Genomic DNA, 26,682 nt, shown 5'->3' with positions numbered 1-26,682 from the left:
TTTCGCGCCTTAAAGGGTTAATTTTTTACCTCATCTCGGTTTTATTGAATAAATCAGTCAGCCTCCGTGTTGAATGTGTGTCAGGCCTCAGAAAGCTCTCAGAGACAGCTGCTCAGACACGGACGGTAAGGCCTGCAGCTGGCGCGCGCTGTGTATTGTCTGCTGCTCATGCTGTAATAAACCGCGAGCATCATCACGCAGTGTTGCATGGCCCAGTGAGTGTGTGTGAGTGACTGTGTGTGTGGGTGTGTGTGTGTGTCTTTGTTTTAATCCGCCTGTGCTGATGCGTGTGTCACACAGCTTGTGTCTGCAGACAAATAACGGTCCCACCTTCATCATCATCATCATCATCATCATCAACGCCCTGCAAACCACTGATTCCTGCAAACACTTGAAGTGCAGTGGTTACCAGTCATCATGAAGATAAATGCAGCTGATCACAGGCTCGCGCTGTGTCTCATACCTGCCCATCACTCATGCACGAGATTTGTACACAAGCGCTGTTTTTTAACGCAGCTTCTTGTGTTGTTTTTTTATTTCTGCACAGTTTCAAAAGTGGATATCTTATATAGTTATACACCACTAATGCTGTTAGTAAGCAGGCATTAACAAGCACGACTGCTAATAACCGTAATTCACTGCTACATCAGTAATGGACCACTGTATAAATATCGTATTTAACGTTACTTGATTTCGAAAATGGTTTCCTGTTGGACCACTAAGCATTTCCTCTAATATGCATAGTTGTAATAAAGAATACTTGAAACATTGCATTTATAAATAAATGAGAAATGTATTTAAATCAGTGAAGGAAGCTTTCAGAATATTTCTAGAATTTGGTTTATTTCATTTAGATGTTTTGTTAGTTTATTTATTTATCTGTGTATGCACAGATGCTATTTAAACTGAACTGAGATGATGACATCACTGAATTCAATGATGAACTGCCTTTAACTGTTATTTTGCATTATTGACACACTGTTTTCCTAATGAATGTTGTTCAGTTGCTTTGACACACTCTTTTTTTGTTTAAAGCGCTATATAAATAAAGGTGACTTGACTTGACTATTTACTGCAAATGTCGTTTGCAAAAAAGTGTAGTTTGTGCATATACCCCTATTTATTATTTATTTCTATTGTATTGAACCATGGTGGTTTTGTTTTGTTTATGTATAATAATTGGAGTATTTTTTCTTTTTAGGGGAATTATGGGTACCATAGCACATTCTTTGTAAATAGGCATAATAATTATGTTGGTAAATAGCCTATAATAAAAAAAGTATTACTGTACTTTAGGACTGGTCTAACAAGCTTACTGTTAATTCATGAAAAAGGCAACAGTAATCCATTAGTTAACGATTATGTTAATAGTTAATCATGTGAAAAAGTGTTTGTATTGGATAAGCATAGTTTCAACCTAAATATCAGTTACTAAAATATTTATTACTATTATGAACTATTTAGAAATCATATTTGATCTTTTCTAACAGTATTTGCTGAGATTACCACAATTGTATCTGTAACTACACTGTATAATAATGATAGAAATGTAAATTGCAAAAGACTGTAGCAATGCTGTAACAAATGTTATTTGATTAACACTTAGGTCCCTTATTGTATACAGTGAAAAACTATAATAGATCCAACCTTACAGTAAAATATTGTTGAGTATACAGTTTGTGGCAGCTCAAATTTGAGTTAAATAATTGTGTTAATAATGTTTTCAGTTATGTTTATATTAGGTTTTTATGTTACAGCGCATGTTGTTTAATTCATGTATCATGCATTGTTTTAGTGCTGTGTGTCACTATGATAGTGTTTAGTATTTGTTTATGACACCGTGCACCTTCTATATTAGTATTTCCCTCAGCGCTTAGAAAACCTACTTGTGATGAACTTTGCCTGTGATGTAGCTTGCTCTATTATGGAGATTGTCAGTATTAAGGGTACAAAACATAGTTTAGTAGCAGGCCATCAGCAGAAATGGATCGTTGCATTTATTTATTTCCGTTAAAATTCAGCACATGAGTGTCTAGCTGCCACAAATACTACATATATTATAGTACTAGTATCACTTTCCAGTCATTTTATGAAATATATTTAATGATCAGTCTGAAAAATAAGCTTGCATTTGAATGAATATTAACTGTTCGAATTCTTATACGTTTATTCTATATGAAGGGCTTTTACAATGGGCTCAAAGCGACGGAGAGCCACTTCTCCTTCCAGCAGTGTGAGCGGAGGAGATTTCGAGGACAGCCAGACCACGTCTATACCTTCAACCAGTCGGAAGAGGAGAAGAACCACAAACATCCCTACTGTTGACCCCGTGAGTTCATTGAGTTCTGTCATGGCTCCCCTGTTCCTGCTCTCACTACAGATGTTACTTGTTGTAGTGTGTCATTCACTCAGTTTTATTCCTCACAGATTGCTGTGTGTCACGAGTTGTACAACACTATCAGAGACTATAAGGACGATCAGGGCAGGATGCTGTGTGAACTCTTCATCAGAGCACCAAAGAGAAGGTCAGTCGCACATAAACCTAATAAACCAAAACTCTGTAATGGATAACCCAGGTCATGCTTCCCGACAGGAACCAGCCGGATTACTATGATGTGGTGTCTCAGCCCATTGACATGATGAAAATCCAGCAGAAGCTGAAGATGGAGGAGTATGATGACGTGGAGCAGCTCACAGCTGATTTTCAGCTCTTATTCAACAATGCCAAGACATACTACAAAGTGTGTATACGTCTTATATTTAAATATATATTTTGTTTTCGTTTCTGCACCAATGAAGTATCATTGAGATACTGGGTAACACTTTAGTATAGGGACCAATTCTCACTATTAGTTGCTTAAAAAGCGCTATATAAATGTAAGGAATTATTAAATTAAATTATTAGCATGCCTATTATTAGCACACATATATATAAATCACATATTCTGCATGACCATATCTAAACTTCTACCTTACTAACTGTTAATAAGCAGCGAATTAGTGTTTATTGAGGCAAAAGTCATAGTTAGTGGTTTGTTAATAGACCTTGAAAGTTGAAATATTTTTTTTATTCCGTGCAGCCAGAGACTCCAGAGTTCAGAGCGGCTTGTAAACTGTGGGATCTGTATATTCGCACCAAAAATGAGTTTGTGCAGCGAGGGGACTACGATGAAGATGATGACGATGACGACTCGCAGGAAAACCCTGGAGGGGTCACTGAGGAGGAGGTCAGAGGTCATTCTGAATGGCCATCAGACACGCTTTGTAACTGTACTAATGTGTTTTAGATGTGTCCAGCTGATTTGTTTGGTTTTTTCAGTCTATCTCGAGCCTTAAGGAAGTGCTGGGGCAGCTTCTGGATGCTGTGTTGACGTGCACAGAACACGGGCGGCTCATTAGTGAACTTTTCCAGAGACTTCCCTCTAAAGTGGTAGTTCTCGCAATTTCATTTTTTAGCACATGCACATGCATATCATATTGTTCTTATCCATTTAAACATTCTTTTACAGCAATATCCAGATTATTATGCTATTATTAAAGAACCAATAGATCTGAAGACCATTGCACAGCGAATACAGGTATCTTGTTATTATGATCGTGTTCTATTACAATACAATATTGCCATTTATTATTTATCATAATTTACACTGAAGCTTGTTTCTTTTTGTCTGTAGGTGGGCTATTATAAAAGTGTAAACCATATGGCTAAAGACATTGACTTGTTAGTCAAAAATGCCAAAACCTACAATGAACCCGGATCGCAAGTATTCAAAGTAATGTGTCACAGACAATCTCATTATTTTAATATATCATTTATATAAATGTTTATATCTTAGACTTAGACTCATTTATATGAATTTCCAGGATGCAAACACCATCAAAAAGATTTTTTCACAAAGAAAACTGGAGCTTGAACATTCCGAACCTATTAAAAGCAGCATCCGGATCAGGTAAATGATGTTATGGATTTCATGTTACTATAACACGTTTTTGTTTAAGCTAGATATTTAAGTGAATGTAAAATATAATTTTATGTTTAGTACCTATAATTAGTGTTTAAATTATTATTTGAATTATATCAAATATGTTTCTAGCATCAGGATAAGTTATGTATAAAATAACTTTTTACCACAATTTGCTAATATAATATAATATAATATAATATAATATAATATAATATAATATAATATAATATAATATAATTTGTGCTGTCAAACCATTAATTGCGACATCCAAATACATTTTTTGTTGCATAATATATGTGTGTATACTGTTTATATTTATTGTGTTTATACAAATATTCACACATACAGTATATAGTTTAGAAAAAATATGATATTTTTATATATTAAATATATTTATAATATAAATTATATGAATATAATTATAGACATGTTAATATTAAATAAATATATATTGTATGTGTGTGCATTTATATATACATAATAAATATACACAGAATACACACATATATTATGGAAAGAAAACTTATTTTGGATGCGATTAATCATTTGTAACCACTAAATATAATATAATACGATTATATTATAAATAATAATACATATAATGTAATGCAAAAAAAGCCCTATATGGTGCAAAAAAAAAAAAAAATATATATATATATATATATATATATATATATATATATATAGTATGTATTGTATTTACATAAGATTATAACTTTTAGTCCTAATGGATTATAAAGACGCATTCCAAACAATAAGTTTTACTTACAACTGTATGTTTTATTTTAACTTGATAAAACTACTCTAAAAGTAGCAAAAAGCAGCATTGTGTTGCCAGCTTTTATAGGCATGTAACATTGTGATACCATGGTATTCTTTGAAGTATTTTTCAGGCTATAAAATATATAACAGTTTATGAACACTGTTCTGGGGGGCCACCACTGTGTGAAAGTGAAAGTGAAACTGAAGTGACATTCAGCCAAGTATGGTGACCCATACTCAGAATTCGTGCTCTGCATTTAACCCATCCGAAGTGCACACACAAAGAGCTGTGAACACACACACACACACACTGTGAGCACACACCCGGAGCAGTGGGCAGCCATTTATGCTGCGGCGCCCGGGGAGCAGTTGGGGGTTCGATGCCTTGCTCAAGGGCACCTAAGTCGTGGTATTGAAGGTGGAGAGAGAGCTGTTCATGCACTACCCCCACCCACAATTCCGTCCGGCCCTAGACTAGAACTCACAACCCTTCGATTGGGAGTCCAACCCTCTAACCATTAGGCCACGACTTCCCCACTTGTTGGGTTTAACATGTTACTTTTTATCAAAAAAAAACAAAAAAACATTTGCATTCTGACACAGTGTTGTATTTGCACAGGAACAGAAGGTTTGGACAGGGAGACCGACTCTCCTCCATCACTACTGCTCTACAGTATGGCTCTGAGAGTGAAGAAGACACCATACTAACTGGTACCCACACTCGGTGGTGTCTGTATAGAGATGTAACATCAATATATTATTGGCTTCTATACGAATTAGATGAGTGTTTCCATGTTCTTAAGGCTCTGTTCATTATGATGAGGGCGAGTCAGAGGCCGAGAGCATCCACTCCAGCATGGATGTGAGCAACCCCATCTTCCAGATGTACGAGGCAGTGCGGGGCTGTAGGAACAACCAGGGACAGCTTTTAGCCGAGCCCTTCTTTCAGCTTCCCTCCAGAAAAGACTACCCTGACTACTTTCAGCAAATCAACCACCCAATCTCCCTCCAGCAGATAAGGTACAGTAAGACAAAATCACTGCGAGTTCTTTGCTGTCAAACATACTATGAAGTATTTTATCTTTCCTCAGGAGCAAGATGAAGAACAGTGAGTATGAAAGTGTGGAACAGATAGACACAGACCTCAATCTGATGTTTGAGAACGCAAAGCGCTACAACGTTCCCAACTCTCAAATCTACAAACGTGTGATGAAGTTGCAGCATATATTGCAGGTAATATAAACCCATTTCAATGAAAGACAGGCTATGAATGACTGTAAATTACAGAGTCTCAGTTGGCAGTGTAGTTAGAATTAATCATGTGACGTTTCTCAAAGACAAAAGAGAGAATTTGGATTGATATGACTGATTGATAATGATACTTGTGTGTGTAACTGTGTATATGCAACCGCGAAAAGTATTTAATAATTTAAGCGACCCTAAAAGGCACACTTGACATTTTTTTTTTTTTTAATTAGGCTCATTTTCCAACTCCTTTAGAGTTAAACCTTTGAGTTTTACCGTTTTTGAATCAATTCAGCGTTCTCCGGGTCTGGCGGTAGCACTTTTAGCTTAGCTTAGCATAGTTCATTGAATCTGATTAGACCGTTAGCATCTCGCTCAAAAATGACCTAAGAGTTTTGAGATTTCTGTAGTTCCATCATGTATTACGACTGACGGAAAATGAAAAGTCGCAATTTTCTAGGCCAAAATGGCTAGAAACTATAATCTCATTCTTGCGTAATAATAAGGAACTTTGGGTGCAGCAGGCACAGTGATATTACACAGTGCCTGAAAATAGTTTTCAGGTGCAGTGTAATATCACTGCTTTTTATTTTTGCAATTTTCATTTTCCGTCGTTCTTAGCACACGATGTAACTACAGATGAGTCAAGTATTAAATAGGAAAAATATCGAAACTCTTTGGTCATTTTTATGCGAGATGCTAATGGTCTAATCAGATTCAATGATCTATGCTAAGCAAAGCTGAAATTGCTACTGCCAGACCCGATTCGAAAACAGTAAAACTCAACTGTTTAACTCTGGGGGAGTTGGAAAATGAGTCTATTTAAAATAAAAGTGGATTGTTCCTTTAAAGGGGTCATATGATTTAAAAATCTTTTTTAAAGATCATTATTTGGTGTTACAAAATATGTTGACATGCTTTAATGTTCAAAAAACACATTATTTTTCAAATATTGTACATTATTGTAGGTCCTCTATAGCCCGCCTCTCTCTAATGCATCGTTTTCTACAAAGTCCCTCCTTCTGACAAGCACAGCCTGCTCTGATTGGTTAACTGACCCAGTGCATTGTGACTGGCAGATCACTGCCCCTTTCCATAATCGTGAGCTTCATCTTTCAAAATAAATGTAAAGACACTCTCTCTCTCTCTCTCGCACACACACACACAACGCACAAAAGTCCGCATTTGAACACTCAATAGCAAATACTTATAATAGAAATACTTTTAATAGCAAATACTTATAATAAAAATACTTTTTTTACTTATAATAAAATACTTCTAGAAGCTGATTCAGATACGCCAGATTGTCGTAGCAAAGCCAGAATTACCTCCTCTCCAAGGTTCACGAAACGCTCATCCATAAAATGCATTGCTGTTCTGTTATAAGTAATTTTAAAGATTCCTAAATGCATCTACTTTCGGAAAGCCAAATAAAGTGCTTTTGCTTTTGTCTAGACACACAGCATCTCCCTGACATGACTGCTTCAACACTAACTGCGGTTACTGAAACCACGCCTTCTCTCTTCGCGTGAACATTTGGGCGACATTACACAAATATTTCCACACGGTGATGTAGACATGTGGGGGTGTTTGGGCTGTTTTAGGGAGGCGTGGCAGAGTCTTAAATTTGATAATGAATATCTCTTTGAATTTCAGACTTTAGTCTTTGCAACTTTACTGATCTTCTTCAATGCACCAAGAGCTTGTAACACTCCAAAGAGAAAGGAAAGATTTTAATTGCATCATATTGCATCAATCTGTATCTTAGGGCTGTGTGTCGGCAAGAATCTGGTGATACGTTACATATCACGGTACAAGGGTTGCGATACGATATATTGCGATACTGTAAGTAAGGCGATATATTGGGATATTTCTTATTTTAGGAGTAGGATATATTTTTAGGAAAGCTGACGTTAAGAACACACCACCATATGCAAACCTTAGCATTAAATTAATAAAAATTGTTTGACCACAACACAATGGCATCTGCATTTGCACTAATCAGTCCCTGTAACATTAAATGTTACTGAACCACCTTTTGTGCAGTACAAATAAAGAGGGAAGTGTTTGCCAGATTCTTTAGTTAATTTATATATATATATTTATTTTATATAAAGACCATATGTATTTTTAGACCCAGCTATAAAGGTTTACAGTTTAGGCTTACAATTGTGACATACAATGTCATACAGCCCACTGTGGCCTGCGCGAAGGCTCTTCACACGGGACACCGCAAGCAGCGAAACCGAGGTGCCACCCACACCGCAGTCCCAGATTTTACCACAAAAGCCCAAAAGATGGCACACTTCAGCTTTGTACACCGAGGCCGGAACTGGAACAATTCTCTCATCCTCCATTTCTGGCAGTGAACTATATTAATGCTAATGATAGTGGCGTGCCTTAATACTAGTATTTCCTGTCACTGTTAAAGTTCAGAGATGAAGACTGCCATCTAGCAGTCCGGATATAAACTCAAAACGAAACAACTGCCATGAATCTTGTATGATTTTTTTAAATTTTTTTAATTTTTTATAAATATCAATATTCAGTTTTTTAGAATTGAAACAGTAAAATACAGCCAAACGAAATATTGCGATACTCACGTGTATCGATATTGTCTTACAACCTTACATATGTGTATATTTGTGAATGTATTCAGATGAAAAGGAAAGAGCTGACAAGGAGAGATGATGAAGATGGCGATAGCATGCTGTCATCTACTCTTTCTGATGGGGGCAGCACCAAGCGCAAGAGGTACATTTACAGTATTAGTATAACTACAGGTTTGGACCTTATTATAGCCTTAAACATTCACGCTGTGCCATAACATAACACCTCTGGCAGCCATAAGAAGAACACAAAGAAGAACCGTATGAAGGCTCTGTACGCTGCTGTGGCAGAGGCTCGGGAGATGGGCACAGGCCGGAGACTCTGCGACCTGTTTATGGTCAAGCCCTCAAAAAAAGACTACCCAGACTACTACAAGATTATTCTGGAACCAGTGGACCTGAGGACCATCGACCACAACATCCGCTCTGACAGATACCCCAGCGAAGACGCCATGATGGAGGACATGAAGCTGATGTTTCGTAATGCACGTCACTACAACGAAGAAGGTTCACGAGTGAGTTTGAGGTTTACTAGTAACTTTGGAAAGACCGTGTTGACTAAATTAGCTTTTTGAATCATTTCATTGTCCTAGGTTTTATAAATACTAACTGCTCTGTTGTGTTGGTTTTACTCTAGGTTTACAATGACGCCAACATTCTGGAGAAGGTATTAAGAGAAAAACGAAGGGAACTCGGACCTCCACCAGATGACGAGGAAATCGTCTCACCCAAGTTGAAAATTAGTATGTTTTGAAAGCAGTATATGTGTATACCTTACTTTGAAGGTTGCTTTTATTTAGGGTTGAATAAGGGCTGGGCGATACGGGCAAAAAAAAATTCACAATTCCTTTTTTCAAATCAGTTGATACTGATAATTATCAAGATACATTTCAAATTTTTATATGGTGCAATTTAATTATTCTGACTGTTTGAGTTTTATTATTAGTAACGTACATATAGGTTATGATGACCACACATATGTACAGCATCTCAATAAAAATATCGTTTTTAGGTATTTGTATTAAGAAACAGTAGTCTAAATATTTTAGGTATGAATGCACAAACGCTATCCATCTTTTTTCTAAACATGGAAGTAAGCCCCTATGGGTGAGACTTCCGTTTCAGTAGCCGCTATAGGTAAATACCGAGGGGAATAACAACGTGCAATGAACGGTAAAACTGTTTGCAGTACAAACCAATGTGTTCTTAATTAAGATAACAGATTAAAATAATATGATAGGACACATCGATTGTCAATATCAAGCAGCAAAACAAACTGTTTTGTACAGCTAAAAATAGCTGGACACAAATGAGACCGGAAGCTAGACCCATAGAATTTACAAATGGCGGCAACCATTTCTACGTCAGGAAAAAGGTCGATAGCTTAATCATGAAAAATACTGTTATTATATTCCTTACTCCTTTAATCCATTTAATTAATATATTTTGGTGCATACACATTATATTGAACATTTATTGATTATTACATTAATAAAATAGATTGCAATAAATAAATCCAATAAGCCCCAAGAAGTCATGGTTTACATTGAATTTGTAACAGATAAGGGATGTTGTTAGGCACGACGCGAAGCGGAATGAAACCCCCTTAGCTGTTATAAATTCACTGTAAACCATAGTTTCACAGGGCTTATTGCGTGTATAAAACAGTTATTCTATATAAGTAGTAAGGTTTCACAAAATAAAACAGAGCAAATAAAGTGTTATGATTTTAATAAAAACAGTATTCCTCACAACGTAAAAGGTATATGTTTTAGAGTAATTTACAACAGCTTCCAACTTGGCTCAACCAATCAGAATCAAGGACTAGAACTATCCGTTTTATGAATCGTTATCATTGTACCGCCCAGTGTTAAGGTTAAACAATCGAATCAAAAAAATATATAGATAAATGCAATATGGCTTAGTGCGATTATTAAATAAAAAGGTTGCAATTGAGTTAAATAAATATATGGGCTTTTTGTTTTAGAGTGAAGCGTAGCACTGTGTTGTTTTGCACATGAGCATCTTATGATTTGGTGTTTTCTGTGTTTCGGAGTGACTGTAAATTCTGCTCCAAGTGAAGTCTGCATGTGCTCAGTTTGGTTTGCTTGATTTGTGCATTTGGGCACAGAACATTCACCAGTTAAATTATTATTTATTTGGATTTTGGAATGTCGTCTCTGGGGTCCTCTCAGGAAGCTTTGACTGACCATGTGCCACTTTCATTCCAGGAAAGAGTGGCATCTCTCCTAAAAAGTCCAAGTACCTGACTCCTCTGCAGCAGAAACTCAGTGAACTCTATGAAGCCGTGAAGAACTACACAGACAAGCGTGGACGGCGTCTCAGCACAATCTTCCTCCGTCTTCCATCCCGCGCCGAGCTTCCAGACTACTATGTGGCCATCAAGAAACCCATAGACATGGAGAAGGTGAAGAGCCACATGCTGGCCAACAAGTACCAGGATGTTGATGCTCTGGTGGAAGACTTAGTGTTGATGTTCAACAATGCGTGCACCTACAACGAACCTGAATCGCTGATCTACAAAGATGCATTGGTGCTTCACAAAGTGCTTTTGGAGACCAGGAGAGACTTGGAGGGAGGCGACGACGCTCATGTCCCAGATGTTGCACGACTCATCCAGGAGCTCATTCGTAATCTTTTCGTCTCAGTTCTTGGTCACCAGGATGACGAGGGACGCTGCTATAGTGACTCACTGGCGGAGATTCCAGCTGTTGATCCCAACAATCCCGATAAGACTCCACTGAACTTTGAAATCATCAGAGCTAATGTGGATAAGGGGCGTTATAGGAGACTAGACGTGTTCCAGGAACATATGTTTGAAGTTTTGGAGAAAGCCAGGCGTCTGCACAGGTGATGATGCTTTTCATTCCCTCATTTTGTCTAGGATTTACGGGCCTGGAGAGGTAAAGTGTTGGTTATTCACAATCCTAAATCTTTCAATTTGTGTCGTAGGACGGATTCTGAGATCTTTGAGGACTCTGTGGAGCTCCAGCAGTTCTTCATCCGGATCAGAGATGAATTGTGTAAGAACGGAGAGATTCTGCTGTCGCCGGCCCTCAGCTACACCACTAAACACCTGCACAGCGACGTGGAGAAAGAGAAGAAAGAGAAGCTGCCCAAAGAATATGAAGAAGATAAACTCAAGAGGGAGGAGGAGAAGAAAGGTACTGTTTTTAACTCGGTTTGTTTATTAAAAACAAACAAACATGCTAAAACTACAACTCATACATAAATTGAAGTAGTTCAGGTAAAGATTTATATATATGCATTCATTTGCATGAGGTGCGACCAACAAAGTCATGTGGTGCAACCACTATGCAGAAACTGTGTCCAGGTCAATAAGGGTTTTTGTTTTTTTATGAAACAAAAATACCCTGGAAAACACACACATATATATACATAGTGCTGTCAAACGATTAATCTTGATTAATCGCATCCAATAATATATATGTGTGTCTATTATGTATATTTATAATGTAGTACATAAACACACACACACAAATTTACATGCATTTATATGTACATATATATTTAGTAGTTTAACAATTTTCTGAAATCTATAAATGCATGTGTGTGAATTTTTATATACATAATAAATATACACAGTACACATACATATATTATGCAAAACCAAATCTTTTATTTTGGATGCAATTAATTGTTTGACGGCACTAATATAATATATATATATATATATATATATATATATATATATATATATATATATATATATATATATATATATATATATATAACATTTAACTTGTACTTTTATCTTTAAAAAAAAGTAAAAACAGTATACCAACACAACAAATACATTTCTAAGAACTTTGTACATATGTTTTACATTTGATTTTAAGGTCACACTTTATTTTGAGGTCAAATTCTTGCTATTAACAAGCAATTGACTACGACTTTTGCCTCAGTAAACTCCTAATCATATGTTATCCTATATCAACTGTCACAGTTCTGGGAATGTCTTCTTCTTTATGTTATAGACAAAGGAAATTCTCTCCTGTGTTTAAAGCAGTTGTCAGTCGCTAAACTAAACTTGGAGTATGCAAGTTGCCAATAATTGTAATGTTTTGTAGTTCAGATGGCTGTTTATTAATCCTTTCACACTGATCTCCAGAGGCTGAGAAGAGTGAGGACACAGCAGGTGGTGGATGGCAGGGAGCTCTACAACGCAACTACAGCCAGGACTGCAGCTTCAAGGACAACAAGTACCACGTGGGAGACTATGTTTATGTAGAGCCCACAGAACCAAACCTGCAGCCACACATCGTCTGCATCGAGCGCCTGTGGCAGGATGATGCAGGTATTGCTTCATAAAACCTTTTATATGGCACATAGGTGAGAATAAACAGTGCCGTATAACATTTTGGGGTCGGTAAGATAAAAAAAAAATCTAAAGTGATTATAAAGACTAAGATTGTTATAGAAAAAAAAATCTGTTTTGAATAAATTCCACTCATTTGAACTTTCTATTCATCAAAGAATATTCAGCATATTAGAATGATTTCTGAAGGATCATGTGACACTGGAGACTGGAGTAATGATGTTGAAAATTTGATGCTTTGCCATATCTATATATAATAAACTAGTTTTCACAATTTACAATATTATTTCACAATATTACCATTCTACTGTATTTTTAATTTAATCTACAAAAACGTTTAAAACTTTTGAACATTAGTGTTGCTGTTAAACTATGTGTATGTATTTATTTGTATTTTTTATTAAGGAGAGAACTGGCTTTATGGCTGCTGGTTCTATAGACCCAACGAAACATTTCATCTCGCTACACGCAAATTTCTTGAGAAAGAAGTTTTCAAAAGTGACTATTACAACAAAATTCCTGTCAGTAAAATACTGGGCAAATGTGTCGTCATGTTTGTGAAGGTAATATCACTCGGCAATGATTCCAAAACATATTTTTGCATTGTTATGCGAGTGTAAAAACTAACTGACAGTAACTAACTGTTCTGATACAAAAATCTTTATTGCAGGAGTATTTCAAGCTTCAGCCTGACAGCTTCAGACCTGAAGATGTTTTTGTTTGTGAATCTCGTTATTCTGCGAAAACCAAGTCCTTCAAAAAGATCAAGATGTGGACGATGCCTCTGAGCTCAGTGAAGTTCGTCCCTCGTGAAGTGCCCTTGCCTGTGGTTCGTGTGGCCTCCATGTTTGCACCCAAACAGGACAGTGAAAAGCCTCCTGAGGTGGCAGAGGATGGCAAAGCTGTGCCATTGATTATAGATAAGGTAAGACATATTCTGGTATATATTGAATATATATATATATATATATATATATATATATATATATATATATATATATATATATATAAAAATGTATATGCTGCCTGACCATCAGTCTGTGTCTTCAGGAGAGAGAGGATGTAACCATGGAGCTCAGTAACGGAGAACCAGGCTGCCAGTACTATGAGCAGCTCTGCTACAACGACATGTGGCTAAAAGTGGGCGACTGTGTCTACATCCGCTCTCATGGGCTCGTACGCAACCGTGTGGGCAGGTAGGGTGCTAGTGATGAGACCAAAGAGTCGCTGTGTTGTTCATATTGTGGATTGTTGAAAAGGTAGTTAGCACTATAAAGGTAGTTAAAGGAACACTAAACTTTTTTTTTTTAATTAGGCTCATTTTCCAACTTCCCTTGAGTTAAACAGTTGAGTTTTACCGTTTTTTTTTTATCCATTCAGCCGATCTCCAGGTCTGGTGGTAGCACTTTTAGCTTAGCTTAGCTTAGATCACTGAATCTGATTAGACCGTTAGCATCTCACTCAAAAATGACCAAAGAGTTTCGATATTTTTCCTATTTAAAACTTGACTCTTCTGTAGTTACATCGTGTACTAAGACCGTCGGAAAAAATGAAAAGTTGTGATTTTCTAGGCCAACATGGCTACTCTTTGGTCATTTTTGAGCAAGATGCTAACAGTCTATAATCAGATTCAGTTATCTATGCTAAGCTAAAAGTGCTACTGGCAGACCTGGAGATAGGCCTGTCACAATAACAGCTTTTAGTTGTGTGATATATTGCCCCAGAAATAATTGCGATAATCTATATTATTGTCATTTTAAAGACCATTTTATGCTACTGAATTTAAAATCATAATGTAACTGCATAAAATGCATGAAGGCCTACACACAAGGAAAACAAACTTTACATTTTTGAGAATATTTAGATCGTGGAAATTAAGTATCCAAATATTTGATACCTTAAAAACAAATAGCAAATAAACTATATTGTTTAGTTTTTACTTTACTAAAACTACACTACGTTATGTAAGAGAAGCTGCATTTTTAAAGGTACATGTTGTAGGACCTGCTACTAGAAGGCACTACCAAAACAATAACAATAGATTAGTTTGATGACGCTAAGAAGGAGCATGGAATGATGGGATTTGGTGTCTTCTATCCAACCGCTAAAGACCATCAATCAGACGGAAAGATAAATCATGGATTTAACGCGAGTTCAACGATTTGCACGAGTAGATTACATACAGAGTCAATGCAAAGACGCGATCAGACTATGGATCAGACGCGTCCTCGCACGGGTTTAAAGATGCGATCCCCCGCGTTTGGCGTCTATGCACCACAATACTAATCTTGTTGATTGTTAATATAATAGCATAAATTTTCTGTAAAGATACAAATCAAAACAACTCACCTGTCGAGTAAAACACAACTGAGATCGGCATCTCTTTTGTCGCTAAGCTACTTCCGCATTTGTCCACGACGCAGTTGTCATGAGGTATATTGCGTGATAAGTCGATTTATTGATTATTGCGACAGGCCTACCCGAAAATTGTCTGAATTTACCAAAAAACTGTAAAACACAACTGTTTAACTCTAGGGGAGTTTGAAAATAAGCCAAAAAAAAAAGTGGAGTGTTCCTTTAAAGGGTAAATTCAACCCCCAAAAAATTACAATTCTGTCATCTACTCAAACTCATGTCAAAAACCATCAAATTTGGTTCCAAAATATGCAGGGACCAACAATGTTTGATGTCACTGATGTTACCAAACTTTGATGACAGTGTCTCTTTATATATGAATGGGTTTGTGTTGTAATAGGATAGAGAAGATGTGGGTGCGAGATGAAGCTGCCTTCTTTTTTGGCCCCATCTTCATCCATCCAGAGGAGACTGAGCATGAACCTACTAAGATGTTCTACAAGAAGGAAGTGTTCCTCAGTAACCTGGAAGAAACCTGCCCTATGACCTGCATCGGAGGTAACAGCATGTTTGGATGGCCTCGAATATGATTTCCTTCGTTTCAACTGTATTGTTCTTTACATTGAGAGCACAATAAGTGAAATAAAGAAGTGATTTGTTCATTTTCACCGTGTCTTTTCCTACATCTGGACCGTATTTGGTTTTCCTCAGGGAAGTGCACAGTGTCTTCTTTCAAAGATTTCCTGTCATGCCGGCCAACTGAAATGCCGGAGGAGAATGTGTTGCTGTGTGAGAGCCGCTACATCGAGAGCGAGAAGCAAATGAAGAAGTTTAAAGGGCTGAAGCGTTTCTCTCTGTCTGCCAAAGTAGTTGAGGATGAAATCTATTACTTCCGGTTAGTTCCTTCATTCTTGTTAACTACTGAAGTAATCCAAATTTTACAAAAAAAAGAAAAACGATGTACATAAGAAACTTTAAGAGCCTTTAGTGTATATCGATGAGAGCTCATGACATCATCAACAGGGATTGCTTGGTTGTTTCTGTCCCAGACTTGGACAGTGGACTCATGCTTTTGGTTATCTCTCATGTCAGAAAGCTCATAGTGCCTCAGAAGGAGCCTTCTCCACTGCTGGATAAGAAGATCGAGGAGTTGGAGGCCAAGTTTGCAGATATGACGGATGAAGAGCTGGAGGATTTGGGTGATGATGATGGAGACGGATCTGATGCTCACTGCATGCGGCAGCTTCAGACTCAGCTGACCAGCGACATGGACATGCTGCATTATGCACCCCCACAGGTCTGGATCATGCTCTTACTGAAAGAAAATCACTTCGTCTTTGTTGATTTCGACTCGGAAGAGTCTGATGGTATTTTGTGATAATTGGTATTCTGGAGGAGCAAGACTATTCTTTAACTGCATAAAGTCATGTCCATTTTGCAGCTTATTATTGTCAAAATCCGCCAACTTGGGACACGTAAACTGGCCAGCTACAGTTTAAGTTTAAGATATTTTGTGGTGGGTTCATTTTTCATATGGCCTTGTAGTGCCACAGTAAAACATGAAAAAAAAAATCAAAGATTTAAAGGGATACTCCACCCCAAAATGAAAATGTTTTCATTAATCACTTACCTCCATGTCATTCCAAACCTGTAAAAGATTGTTCATCTTTGGAACACAACTGAAGATATTTTGGATGAAAACCAGGAGGTTTGTAACCGTACCATTCACTGCCAAGAAGATAACACTGTCAAGGTCCAGAAAAGTATGAAAGACATCGTCAGAATAGTCCATCTGCCATCAGTGGTTCAACCGTAACATTATGAAGCAACGACAGTACTTTTTGTATGCAAATAAAACAAAAATAATGACTTTATTCAGCAATTCGTTTTCTCTGTCTCTCCTCACATCACCGTAGCGCAGGCTGCGTACACTCTTCTGTGTCAGCCGCACCACAAGGATTTTCTACATGTATTTAAGCTTTGATTTGAAATAAAACAGCACATCCGTGTGGTGTGTCTAGCACAGAAGAACGTATGCTGCCTGCGTTCAGCTCATATTCTTCAAAATGGTGCTACGCTGATGTGGAGAGACACAGAGGAGACAAATTGTTGAATAAAGTCACTATTTTTCTTTTCTTCACTTACAAAAAGTATTCTCGTCGCTACATAATGTTACAGTTGAACCACTGATGGCAGTTGGATTATTCTGACGATGTCTTTCATAGTTTTCTGGACCTTGGCAGTGTAATTTACTCGGCAGTCTGTGGGACAGTCACAAGCCTCCCGGTTTTCATCCAAAATATCTTCAATTGTGTTCAGAAGATGAACAAAGCTTTTACAGGTTTGGAACGACATGGAGGTAAGTGATTAATGACAAAATGTTAATTTTGGGGTGGAGTATCCCTTTAAGAAGAGTAAAGCAATGTTTTGGGAAATGTTTCTGCTTAGAGTTGTAACATTGTAAAATTAAAATAGTATTGGCGCCTTAAGTGTTCTCAAAATATTTTCAGTCTTGAAAAGCTGAATCATTTTGCACAATGCCTTCTTTCAAATTATTCTCAAAATATTATAGTGATAGTTATGATAGTAAAGTGATAAAAATAAAAGTCTGTCATTTACTCGCTCATAAAGTGTGGTCACGTTTACTGCCGGTCAATTGAATTTTCACAGGCGGAAATACACTAATGATACAGGACCATTTGCCACAAAGTTTTGCCAAAATTTGACCATAGCTTTTTGTCATTCTTAACATGACTTTCTGCAGAACACAATATTTGTTTTATTGAATAATGTTGGGTACTTTTAATTAATGGACAAGAAAAGGATTCAGTTTGTATTGCTTAAAGGGGGGTTGAAATGCTAGTTTTCACTCAATATCCTGTTAATCTTGAGTACCTATAGAGTAGTACTGCATCCTTCATAACTCCAAAAAGTCTTTAGTTTTTTTATATTCATAAGAGAAAGATAGTCTGCACCGATTTTTCCCGGAAAAACACAACCGACTGGAGGCGTGACGTGTGGGCGGAGCTAAAGAATCACGAGCGTGAATAGGCTTTTGCGTTGAGAGCGTTTGGAAGCTGTGACATTACCTTGAGGGAAAAACCATCATCCAAAACAAACCATGGCTTACAGTCAGATTCAGACGTTTATTTATGATCCAGAATCAGATCCCGAGGCTGAAACTGAACGAGAGCAGCAGCAGCAACGACTCGCTCCGAGCGGGACTCGATCCTGGGTCTCCGATGGGAGGCGGACGCACTAACAAGGAGGCAGAGATATTTTAAGCAGTTTTACTCACCGCCTGCGGTTCCAACACACAATCGTGACCCTTTTTCGTTGGGACTGCATTATCCTTAAGAAATAAATGATGTGCAAATCCGGCGTCAAACTGGGCCTTGTTTGTAAAACAAGCATTTTCGAAATGCAGGGAACAAACACAAACACTTGCACAACTCCGTTGATGCTTTGTAAAAATAAACTCCATCCACTGGTCCCTTAATGCTGTTTTTTCTTTGGTAATCTGTGCAGGGTTGTCTTGCCCTGGCAACCAAAAACACACTCCTTTTGTGACTTTTCGCGACGCTCTCGCTCTGATCAGTGAATGTCTGTTGTGCTCTCAGTGCTCTGCTCTACGGGAGCGCGCGCTCTTCCAGCAGAAGTGCCTTAGGACCCATATAAGGAAATTCCGCTCCATCTAACGTCACACAGAGCCATACTCGAAAAAAACTTTCCGAAACTTGTGACAAACCGGAAGGAGTATTTTTGGAACAGAAATACTCCTTCAAACATACAACTTAATTTTTGAAACTTTGTCCATGTTTAGCATGGGAATCCAACTCTTTAACAGTGTAAAAAACTCAGTATGCATGAAATAGCATTTCACCCCCCCTTTAAAGTCGTACATGTTTGAAACGTCATGAGGGTGAGTGAATGATGACAAAATCCTCATCCATTTAAATCTTCATTTTTGAAATGTTACTAATTTATTCTCAAAATTTCATCTCTTTTTTAATCGATTTTTTTATGTTGCACTAAAACAGCATAACTAGCTCAATAACAGCCAAGTTCTTCTGTGGAAACTTTCTATGAAAAGCTGCCCACACTAATCCTGTCAATCATATTAAAACTAGGTATTTTAAGGGAATTCTAGGATGAGTGGATGCATCGAAAGTACCATTAGCAGCCTTTATGCATATTGCCTAAATGATCAGTATCTCATTGTGTCCACAGTCCACACCAAAGTCGATTAAGGGTCTGTCAAAGAAGGAGGGGGCGAAGAGGAAGATCAACATGAGTGGCTACATCCTCTTCAGCAGTGAAATGAGAGCCGTCATCAAGGCCCAGCACCCTGACTTCTCCTTTGGAGAACTCAGTCGACTGGTGGGCACAGAGTGGAGGAACCTTGAGGCCACTAAGAAAGCTGAGTACGAAGGTGAAGTGTTGAATTTTGCCATTTATCACGAAAGAAATTTGCCTGGAAATCATCTGTGGACACTGCTGCATGGCATACAATGTCTCCAGGTTTTCCATAAAACATCAAATTGTTTTTATCTTTTGTCGTCCATTCAGAGCGGGCAGCAAAGGTAGCGGAGCAGCAGGAGCGAGAACGAGCAGTGCATCAGATCTCTCCAAGAGCAGGTACCCCAGTAGGGGCACTCGTGGGGGTAGTACCTCCCCCGACCCCCATGGGGATGCTTAGCCACAGCATGACGCCTATGGCAGGTAACCCCTCTCAGATGTGGTGGACACACCTTTCTGGTGCCACACAGAGCTGCAATAAGAAGCCTAACTGCTAACACACTCATCCCCAGTGCACTTTCCATCTTCTACCAATCCATTCCTTCTGCTAAACTGCCATGTTTTGGTGTCTATAATCCCAGATTTTCTGAATGTGATTTTGAATGCATGGCCTTTGTCATCCATCAAAGAAATATAGCATGAACTGGAACAATCATGAAACTTTACCACCCCTTTTGCATTGGAATGATGCTCATCCATGGATTCTGTGAAGTTTCAGAATTCCTAAATGTTTCCACTGACTAAAAAGCAAAAACTTGATGGAAGTGATTGTTTATACCCAAAAAATTAATTATGCATCCTTATGCTATCATAAGCTGAATAGAATAGTGTGTAACAAATATGTAAAATAATGTACAACATTTACAATTATTTTTTTTTAAGATACACAGTATATAATTTACTGGCCCATATTAGAGTTCTTTTATTTATTTATTTGTATTTTTTATTTATCAATATAAGTTGGATATTGATTATTTAATTATGCATGCAAATTTTTCCTAGTTTTTAAATTTATATTACCTTTTCTATCATCTAACATATATTATCACATTATATGTGACATCTGAGGCTGAGACTAGGGTACTGTTAACTATTTAACTATTTAAATGTATTTGTGTCACGCACATACAGTATATATATTTTATAATATTTACATGTGTGTATATATATATATATATATATATATATATATATATATATATATATATATATATAAATCTTATATTTTATATTATATGTACATATATAATTAATATATAAACAACATATTTTTCTTAAATATATACATGCATATATTTGTATTTATATATACATAATAAATATACAAAGTTTATACATATATATTATGTAAACAAGAACTTTTATTTTGGATGTGATTAATCGCGATTAATCATTTGACATCACTAGTTAAAATAAATAACTAGAATTACTGAAACTGAAATAAAGCTAAATAGAAATGATTTTCATACTAAAATAACTCTGGAGAAAAACAAAGCAGTAAAATATAGTGTTGGGTGAGGTTCCTGCTTCTATTGCGGTTACCAGCAGCCATTGCAGAGATGACTTTTCAGACCACCTTTCTTCAGTGTGTGTGTGTGTGTGTGTGTGTGTGTGTGTGCTGGGTTTGACCTTTCATTGTGAATGATAAATCAGCTGAAATTCTCTAATTGTAGTTTTCTTTTTACATGTAGTGCATGAATTCATTCTCATAACTGCATGATATACTGATGCATGCATATGTTGTGTCGCCACCTTCCTCTTCCTCCAAAGGCATGATGGGTAGTTACAGGCCACCCATGCAGCCCTTTCAGGGGTCTGTCAATGGCATGATTAACTTGGCCAGCATGCCTCTGCATCCCATGAGGCTGCCTACCTCACCCCTCTACTCCCCGTGGGGTATGCCTAGCATGCCATATCCGGGTAAGAACCACTTCACAGCCACACTTGCAGTTGCTTCCTGTCTGCCTCTCCAAATCTAACCTGAGGGGCTACCTGTACCATAGGCTCAGGGGCTCAACTGAGAAAAATGTGTGCCCTGGCCATGACTAAACCAACTGAAGAGAATTCTTCTGTAGAAGAATAGTTCATGCAAGAATGACAGTTCTGTCAACATTTACTCAGCCTTATGTATGACTTTCTTTCATTCATAGAAGCCAAAATTGGATGTTTTGGTAACACTTTACAATAAGTGTTTATTTGTTACAGGGTTAGTTCACTCAAAATGTTTAATTAGCCCATAAATGACTCACCCTCAAGGCATCCTAGGTGTATATGACTTTCTTCTTTCAGTTGAATCCAGTCAGAGTTAAGTTGCTTTCAAGCTGTTTAATGGCAGTGCATCAGTCCAAAAGAAGTTACGTGAAAAGCTTTTGGCGGCCTTCCATAATAAGCTACATTAAAGTAATTATTACATTTTGAATATAAATATTTGTCTTTAAAAAATGCATTGATTCGCTACAGGAGGACTTTGTTCACCCCCTGTAGCCATGTGATACACCAGGATTATTCAGATCAAACCCACCTACCTGTGATTTTCTAATGATCCCAAAGACATTGATTAACAGGCTCATATGTGTTTGATCAGGGTTGGAGCTAACCTGCAGTGCAATGGCCCTCCAGGGCAAGATTTAAATTACCCTGTGATACACTTTTTATTAAGGACGGGCGCTTTTTTATTCACTTCTTTTGGACTGATGCACTGTAACACCCACTGACTGCACTGATAAAGATTGGAAGATCAAAGACAATGTGTAATATAACTCTGAAAGGAGACAGTCAAATACACCTAGGATGTCTTGAGGGTGAGTAATGTATGGACTCATTTTCATTTTTCAATGAACTATCCCTTTAAGTACATTATTTAACATGTACTTAAATATGAACTATACTTTTACAGTATTTATTAATATTAGTTCTTGTTAGTTTAAACATTTTCTAATACATTTTAACATCAACAGCTATATCTGTTAGCATGAACATGATCTAACATTAACATAGGTTAATCAATAAATTCTGTATTGATCGGTGGTAGTTCATAATGTATTTATTTATGCTAACAAAAAATACTGTTTTGTAAAGCGTTACCAAAATATAAAATGTTGCCAATATTTTGAATAATTTTCAAGCTCTTTTCCATATCACTAAAGTAATAGTGACTTTGGGCATCTGTGTGATGCATTTCTAGTCTTCTAAAGCAGTATGGTACTGTGAGGAACCAATTTTCATTAAATCATTTGGTAATTAAAAAATTGTTGTTTGGCTGATTAGTGCCATTAATGTTAAACCTGACACAAATCATGTGAATAAGAATTTCAGTCTTGTCCAAACACAGTCAGAAGCTCACTTTATTACACTGAAGTCACATGGACTACTTTTAGAGCTTGACAGCTCCTCGTCACTATATGATTTTGTTATATGGAAAAGAGCAGCATTTCTCAATTTCTCTTTTTGCTTGATTAAGGATAAAGATTTCACTTCAGATGTCTACATTTCTGTGGATTTCACCATAAGCTATTACCAGAAGCTAATGATTTCAGCAAAGAACATAAAGACCCTAGGGTCAGTCAGTCTCTTATTCGCAGTGTTTGCTGATTCATCTTTCACAGGTATGAATGGAATGGCCCCAGGGTCTACAGGAAGCACTTATGGGACTCAGGTAATGCTCATTTTGAACGTTTTCTAATTTATCCCCTTGCATTATAATGTTAAATGTTTAATTTTAGGAGATCGGTCAGGTGGCTTTAGCTGCTGGGGCACAAAAGGAAATGAAAGACCAGCTGCTTTTAACTTCGTACTGAGATTTTGTAAATCTTTGTGTTTTTTTCCAGATGGGTGTGATGAACTCAGGCCAGCAGGCCCCGCCACCCTACCCGGGGCAAGGCCAGGTTGGGCAGCCCGCCCTGCAGCAGCCCTCCACCCCCATATTCGTGGCTCCTCCACCCAAACCCCAGCGACTGCTCCATTCAGAGGCTTACCTGAGATACATAGAAGGACTCAGTGCCGAGTCCACTACTGTCAGCAAATGGGACCAAATGCTCACTGGTGAGTTAGATAATGTAATGATTTATGTTATGTTAGTGGTTGATTTACATGTTGTTGTTGTTTTCCATGACCAGTACAGATACTTTGAGATCAGAGCAGCCAGGCGACTCTTGAGAAATGTCAAGATCACATGTCACCCCAAAATCAAAAAACAATAATTATAATTGAATTTTAAATAAAGTTAATTGCAAAAGTGGGTGAGAGTTCTTGCCTGCGTATGTGTGTGTGTGTGTATATATATATATATATATATAGAGTACAGACCAAAAGTTTGGAAACATTACTATTTTTGAAAGAAGTTTCTTCTGCTCATCAAGCCTGCATTTATTTGATCAAAAATACAGAAAAAACGAATATTATAATATTGTGAAATATTATTACAACTTAAAATAATAGTTTTCTATTTGAATATACTTTAAAAAAATTATTCCTGTGATGCAAAGTTTAATTTTCAGCATCATTACTCCAGCCTTCAGTGTCACATGTTACATCCAGTAGATCACATGATCATTTAGAAATCATTCTAATATTCTGATTTATTATGAGTGTTGGAAACAGTTCTGCTATCTAATATATTTGATGAATAAAAGGTTATAAAGAACTGCATTTATTCAGAATAAAATAAGAAAAATTCTAATAATATATATTCGAATTGTATATATTCTCTTTATTATCACTTTTTATCAATTTAACACATCCTTGCTGAATAAAAGTATTGATTTTATTTAAAAAAAGAAAACAAATGTAAAAAACTATTACTGACCCCAAATTCATGACAATTAGTTTATATTGTTATTACAAAATATTTATATTTTAAAAACATAGCTATCCTAAAAAAGTATCACATGTTCTGAAAAAATATTAAGCAGCAGAACTGTTTCCAACTTTGATAATGAATCATCATATTAGAATGATTTCTAAAGGATCATGTGATAATGATCCTAAAAATTCAGCTTTGCATCACAGAAATGAATGATTTTTAGCACTCGTTAACAAAGTTATTATGAAAGTCTGTTACTCGCTGGCTTTGAATACACATACAGACACACCATGGGTCACAGGAGGGTGGGATGTTTAGTGCTGGCTTGGGACGGGTGTCATCACGTGTCTCAACCAATGAGAGCATTTTGGGTGGGCCTAAGACTGCAGCAGCGCTCACATGAAGCACTCACGACTCCATAAGTGGGAAATAGGATGTTTTTCCGATAGCACGTGAAGACAGCACAGAAGCGCTCTCGCTCAACACAGTGGAGGGCATTTTGTAAACTTTGTGGTTTATTTTGAGTCATATGGGACGCAGTAACAGATGGCCCTCTCACAAACTATTGCTTTACAGATCTATCACTTTTGCCATTTCAGAAATGTTCATGACTCATGTCATATAATGGTAGAATACAATAGAATAGAAAAAGAACAGAGAACGCTACTCTTAGAGGGTCAATTTTCTATAATAAAACAACAAATAGACTGAATAGAGAACTGATTTCTATTTTTATTTTTTTATAAATAATACATTATTGTATATTATCATTGTGAAAATTTTACTTACTATTTTTCAAAGATTCTTTGATGAATAAAAAATCTGGAGAACAGCATTTAGCTTATTTGAAATAGAATATAATTATTCTGGTGGTGGATGAGGAGACAATGTAAAGCACTTTTGAGTGCCTAGAAAAGCACTATATAAATGTAAGGAATTATATAATTGTTTTTTACGAGTGATAGTTTGTTACACAGTATTTACTGTATTAATTAAAGCATTGATAATACTGCTAGAAAAATGTGTAATATCCACTAACAAGTCAGTACTTTGAATTTGGAACTGATGCTTGGTTAGCATTAGAGATCATTAAATGGCCAAATGTTGTCCTTGTGTGTCACTTCAGCTCGTAGAAAAGATGTGCGGCTCACAAAGGAGCAGGAGAGCCGCCTGCCCTCTCACTGGCTGAAGAGTAAGGGAGCTCACAAGACCATGGCTGATGCTCTGTGGCGACTACGGGACCTAATGCTACGAGACACACTAAACATTCAACAGACCTATAACATCCAAAACCTCTGAAGCATTCCTCCTCATCCTCCCCGACAAGATGAGCTGTTCTTAGTGTTTTAATGTTGTGATCAAATAACCTTCTGTTTAGGGTTTTGTAATGCTTAATATTGTCTGTTGGCTTGTTAGTGTTGGTGTTTCTTGATAGCACTTTCAATTGGCTGATTTTGTATGTTGGCTATTCAATGTTCTTAGACCATTTTAAACATTTTCATAAAATGAGGAACTTTAAAGAGTTGACCTTAATGTTTGTGCATTGTAATCTGTGAAAGGGTTAAGTTAGGATTGTTTTGAGACAATGGCCGTTTTGGGGTCTCGGTTCAGAAAAAGTTAGTAATGCCTATTTTTCATATCATCCCAATTGTATTAGCTAAAAACATTTTGGAGTGGACATCATCTGTCTGTTGTTTCAATAAACTAACAGTGACAGGACGTTGTTGTTGTTTTTTTATGTCTAGAAAAAGCATGTTTTATTTTATATATATATATATATATATATATATATATATATATATATATACACACACACACACACACACACACACATATATATATATATATATATATATATATATATATATATATATATAAAGTATGATCAGGGCTCATGATAAATAGTGGTCTCATGATAAACTCACAGGAATGATAAATAGTGTATGTGTGTGTGTGTGTGTGTGTGTGTGTGTATATATATATATATATATATATATATATATATATATATATACAGTGGGGCTCGAAAATATGAGTATTTTTCAAAAAATAAGAGAGATCATACTAAATTAATGTTATATTTTATTTAGTACTGTCCTGAGTAAGATATTGTACATAAAAGATATTAACATTTAGTCCACAAGACAAAAAAAATGCTGAAATTATTAAAATAACCCTACTCAAAAGTTTGGGAACCCTTGGTTCTTAGTAATGGGTTCTGTTACCTGATGATCCTCGACTGTCTTTCTGTTTTGTGATGGTTGTGCATGAGTCCCTTGTTTGTTC

The 26,682-nt window shown here is 36.7% G+C and overlaps 1 protein-coding gene across 2 annotated transcripts; it reads left to right on the top strand.

Moving 5' to 3' along the window:
• Window positions 1-5: 5 nt before the first annotated feature.
• pbrm1 (polybromo 1) lies at window positions 6-26,115 on the top strand. Of its 2 annotated transcripts, XM_026242500.1 has the most exons (30): window positions 6-125; window positions 2,182-2,329; window positions 2,428-2,525; window positions 2,594-2,741; window positions 3,081-3,227; window positions 3,320-3,430; window positions 3,510-3,578; window positions 3,675-3,773; window positions 3,865-3,950; window positions 5,347-5,438; window positions 5,531-5,747; window positions 5,819-5,960; window positions 8,632-8,726; window positions 8,817-9,096; window positions 9,219-9,324; window positions 10,813-11,452; window positions 11,555-11,766; window positions 12,735-12,920; window positions 13,347-13,504; window positions 13,612-13,866; window positions 13,992-14,137; window positions 15,697-15,854; window positions 16,008-16,191; window positions 16,389-16,593; window positions 19,527-19,728; window positions 19,866-20,018; window positions 21,366-21,515; window positions 23,201-23,250; window positions 23,423-23,636; window positions 25,523-26,115. In XM_026242500.1, exons 2-30 carry the CDS (start codon window positions 2,192-2,194, stop codon window positions 25,693-25,695), a joined length of 4,914 nt encoding a protein of 1,637 aa, XP_026098285.1. In that variant the 5' UTR covers window positions 6-125; window positions 2,182-2,191; the 3' UTR covers window positions 25,696-26,115. The 2 variants fall into 2 exon arrangements, with proteins under 2 accessions (XP_026098285.1, XP_026098286.1); XM_026242501.1 differs by lacking the exon at window positions 21,366-21,515 and having other exon boundaries at window positions 19,866-19,934.
• The last annotated feature ends 567 nt before the right edge of the window (window positions 26,116-26,682 follow it).

The sequence above is a fragment of the Carassius auratus genome, unplaced genomic scaffold (assembly GCF_003368295.1).
Source record: "Carassius auratus strain Wakin unplaced genomic scaffold, ASM336829v1 scaf_tig00001591, whole genome shotgun sequence".
NCBI classification, from domain to species: domain Eukaryota; kingdom Metazoa; phylum Chordata; class Actinopteri; order Cypriniformes; family Cyprinidae; genus Carassius; species Carassius auratus.
Note: the sequence above shows the minus strand (reverse complement) of the source record. Positions and strands in the feature narration are given on the sequence as shown.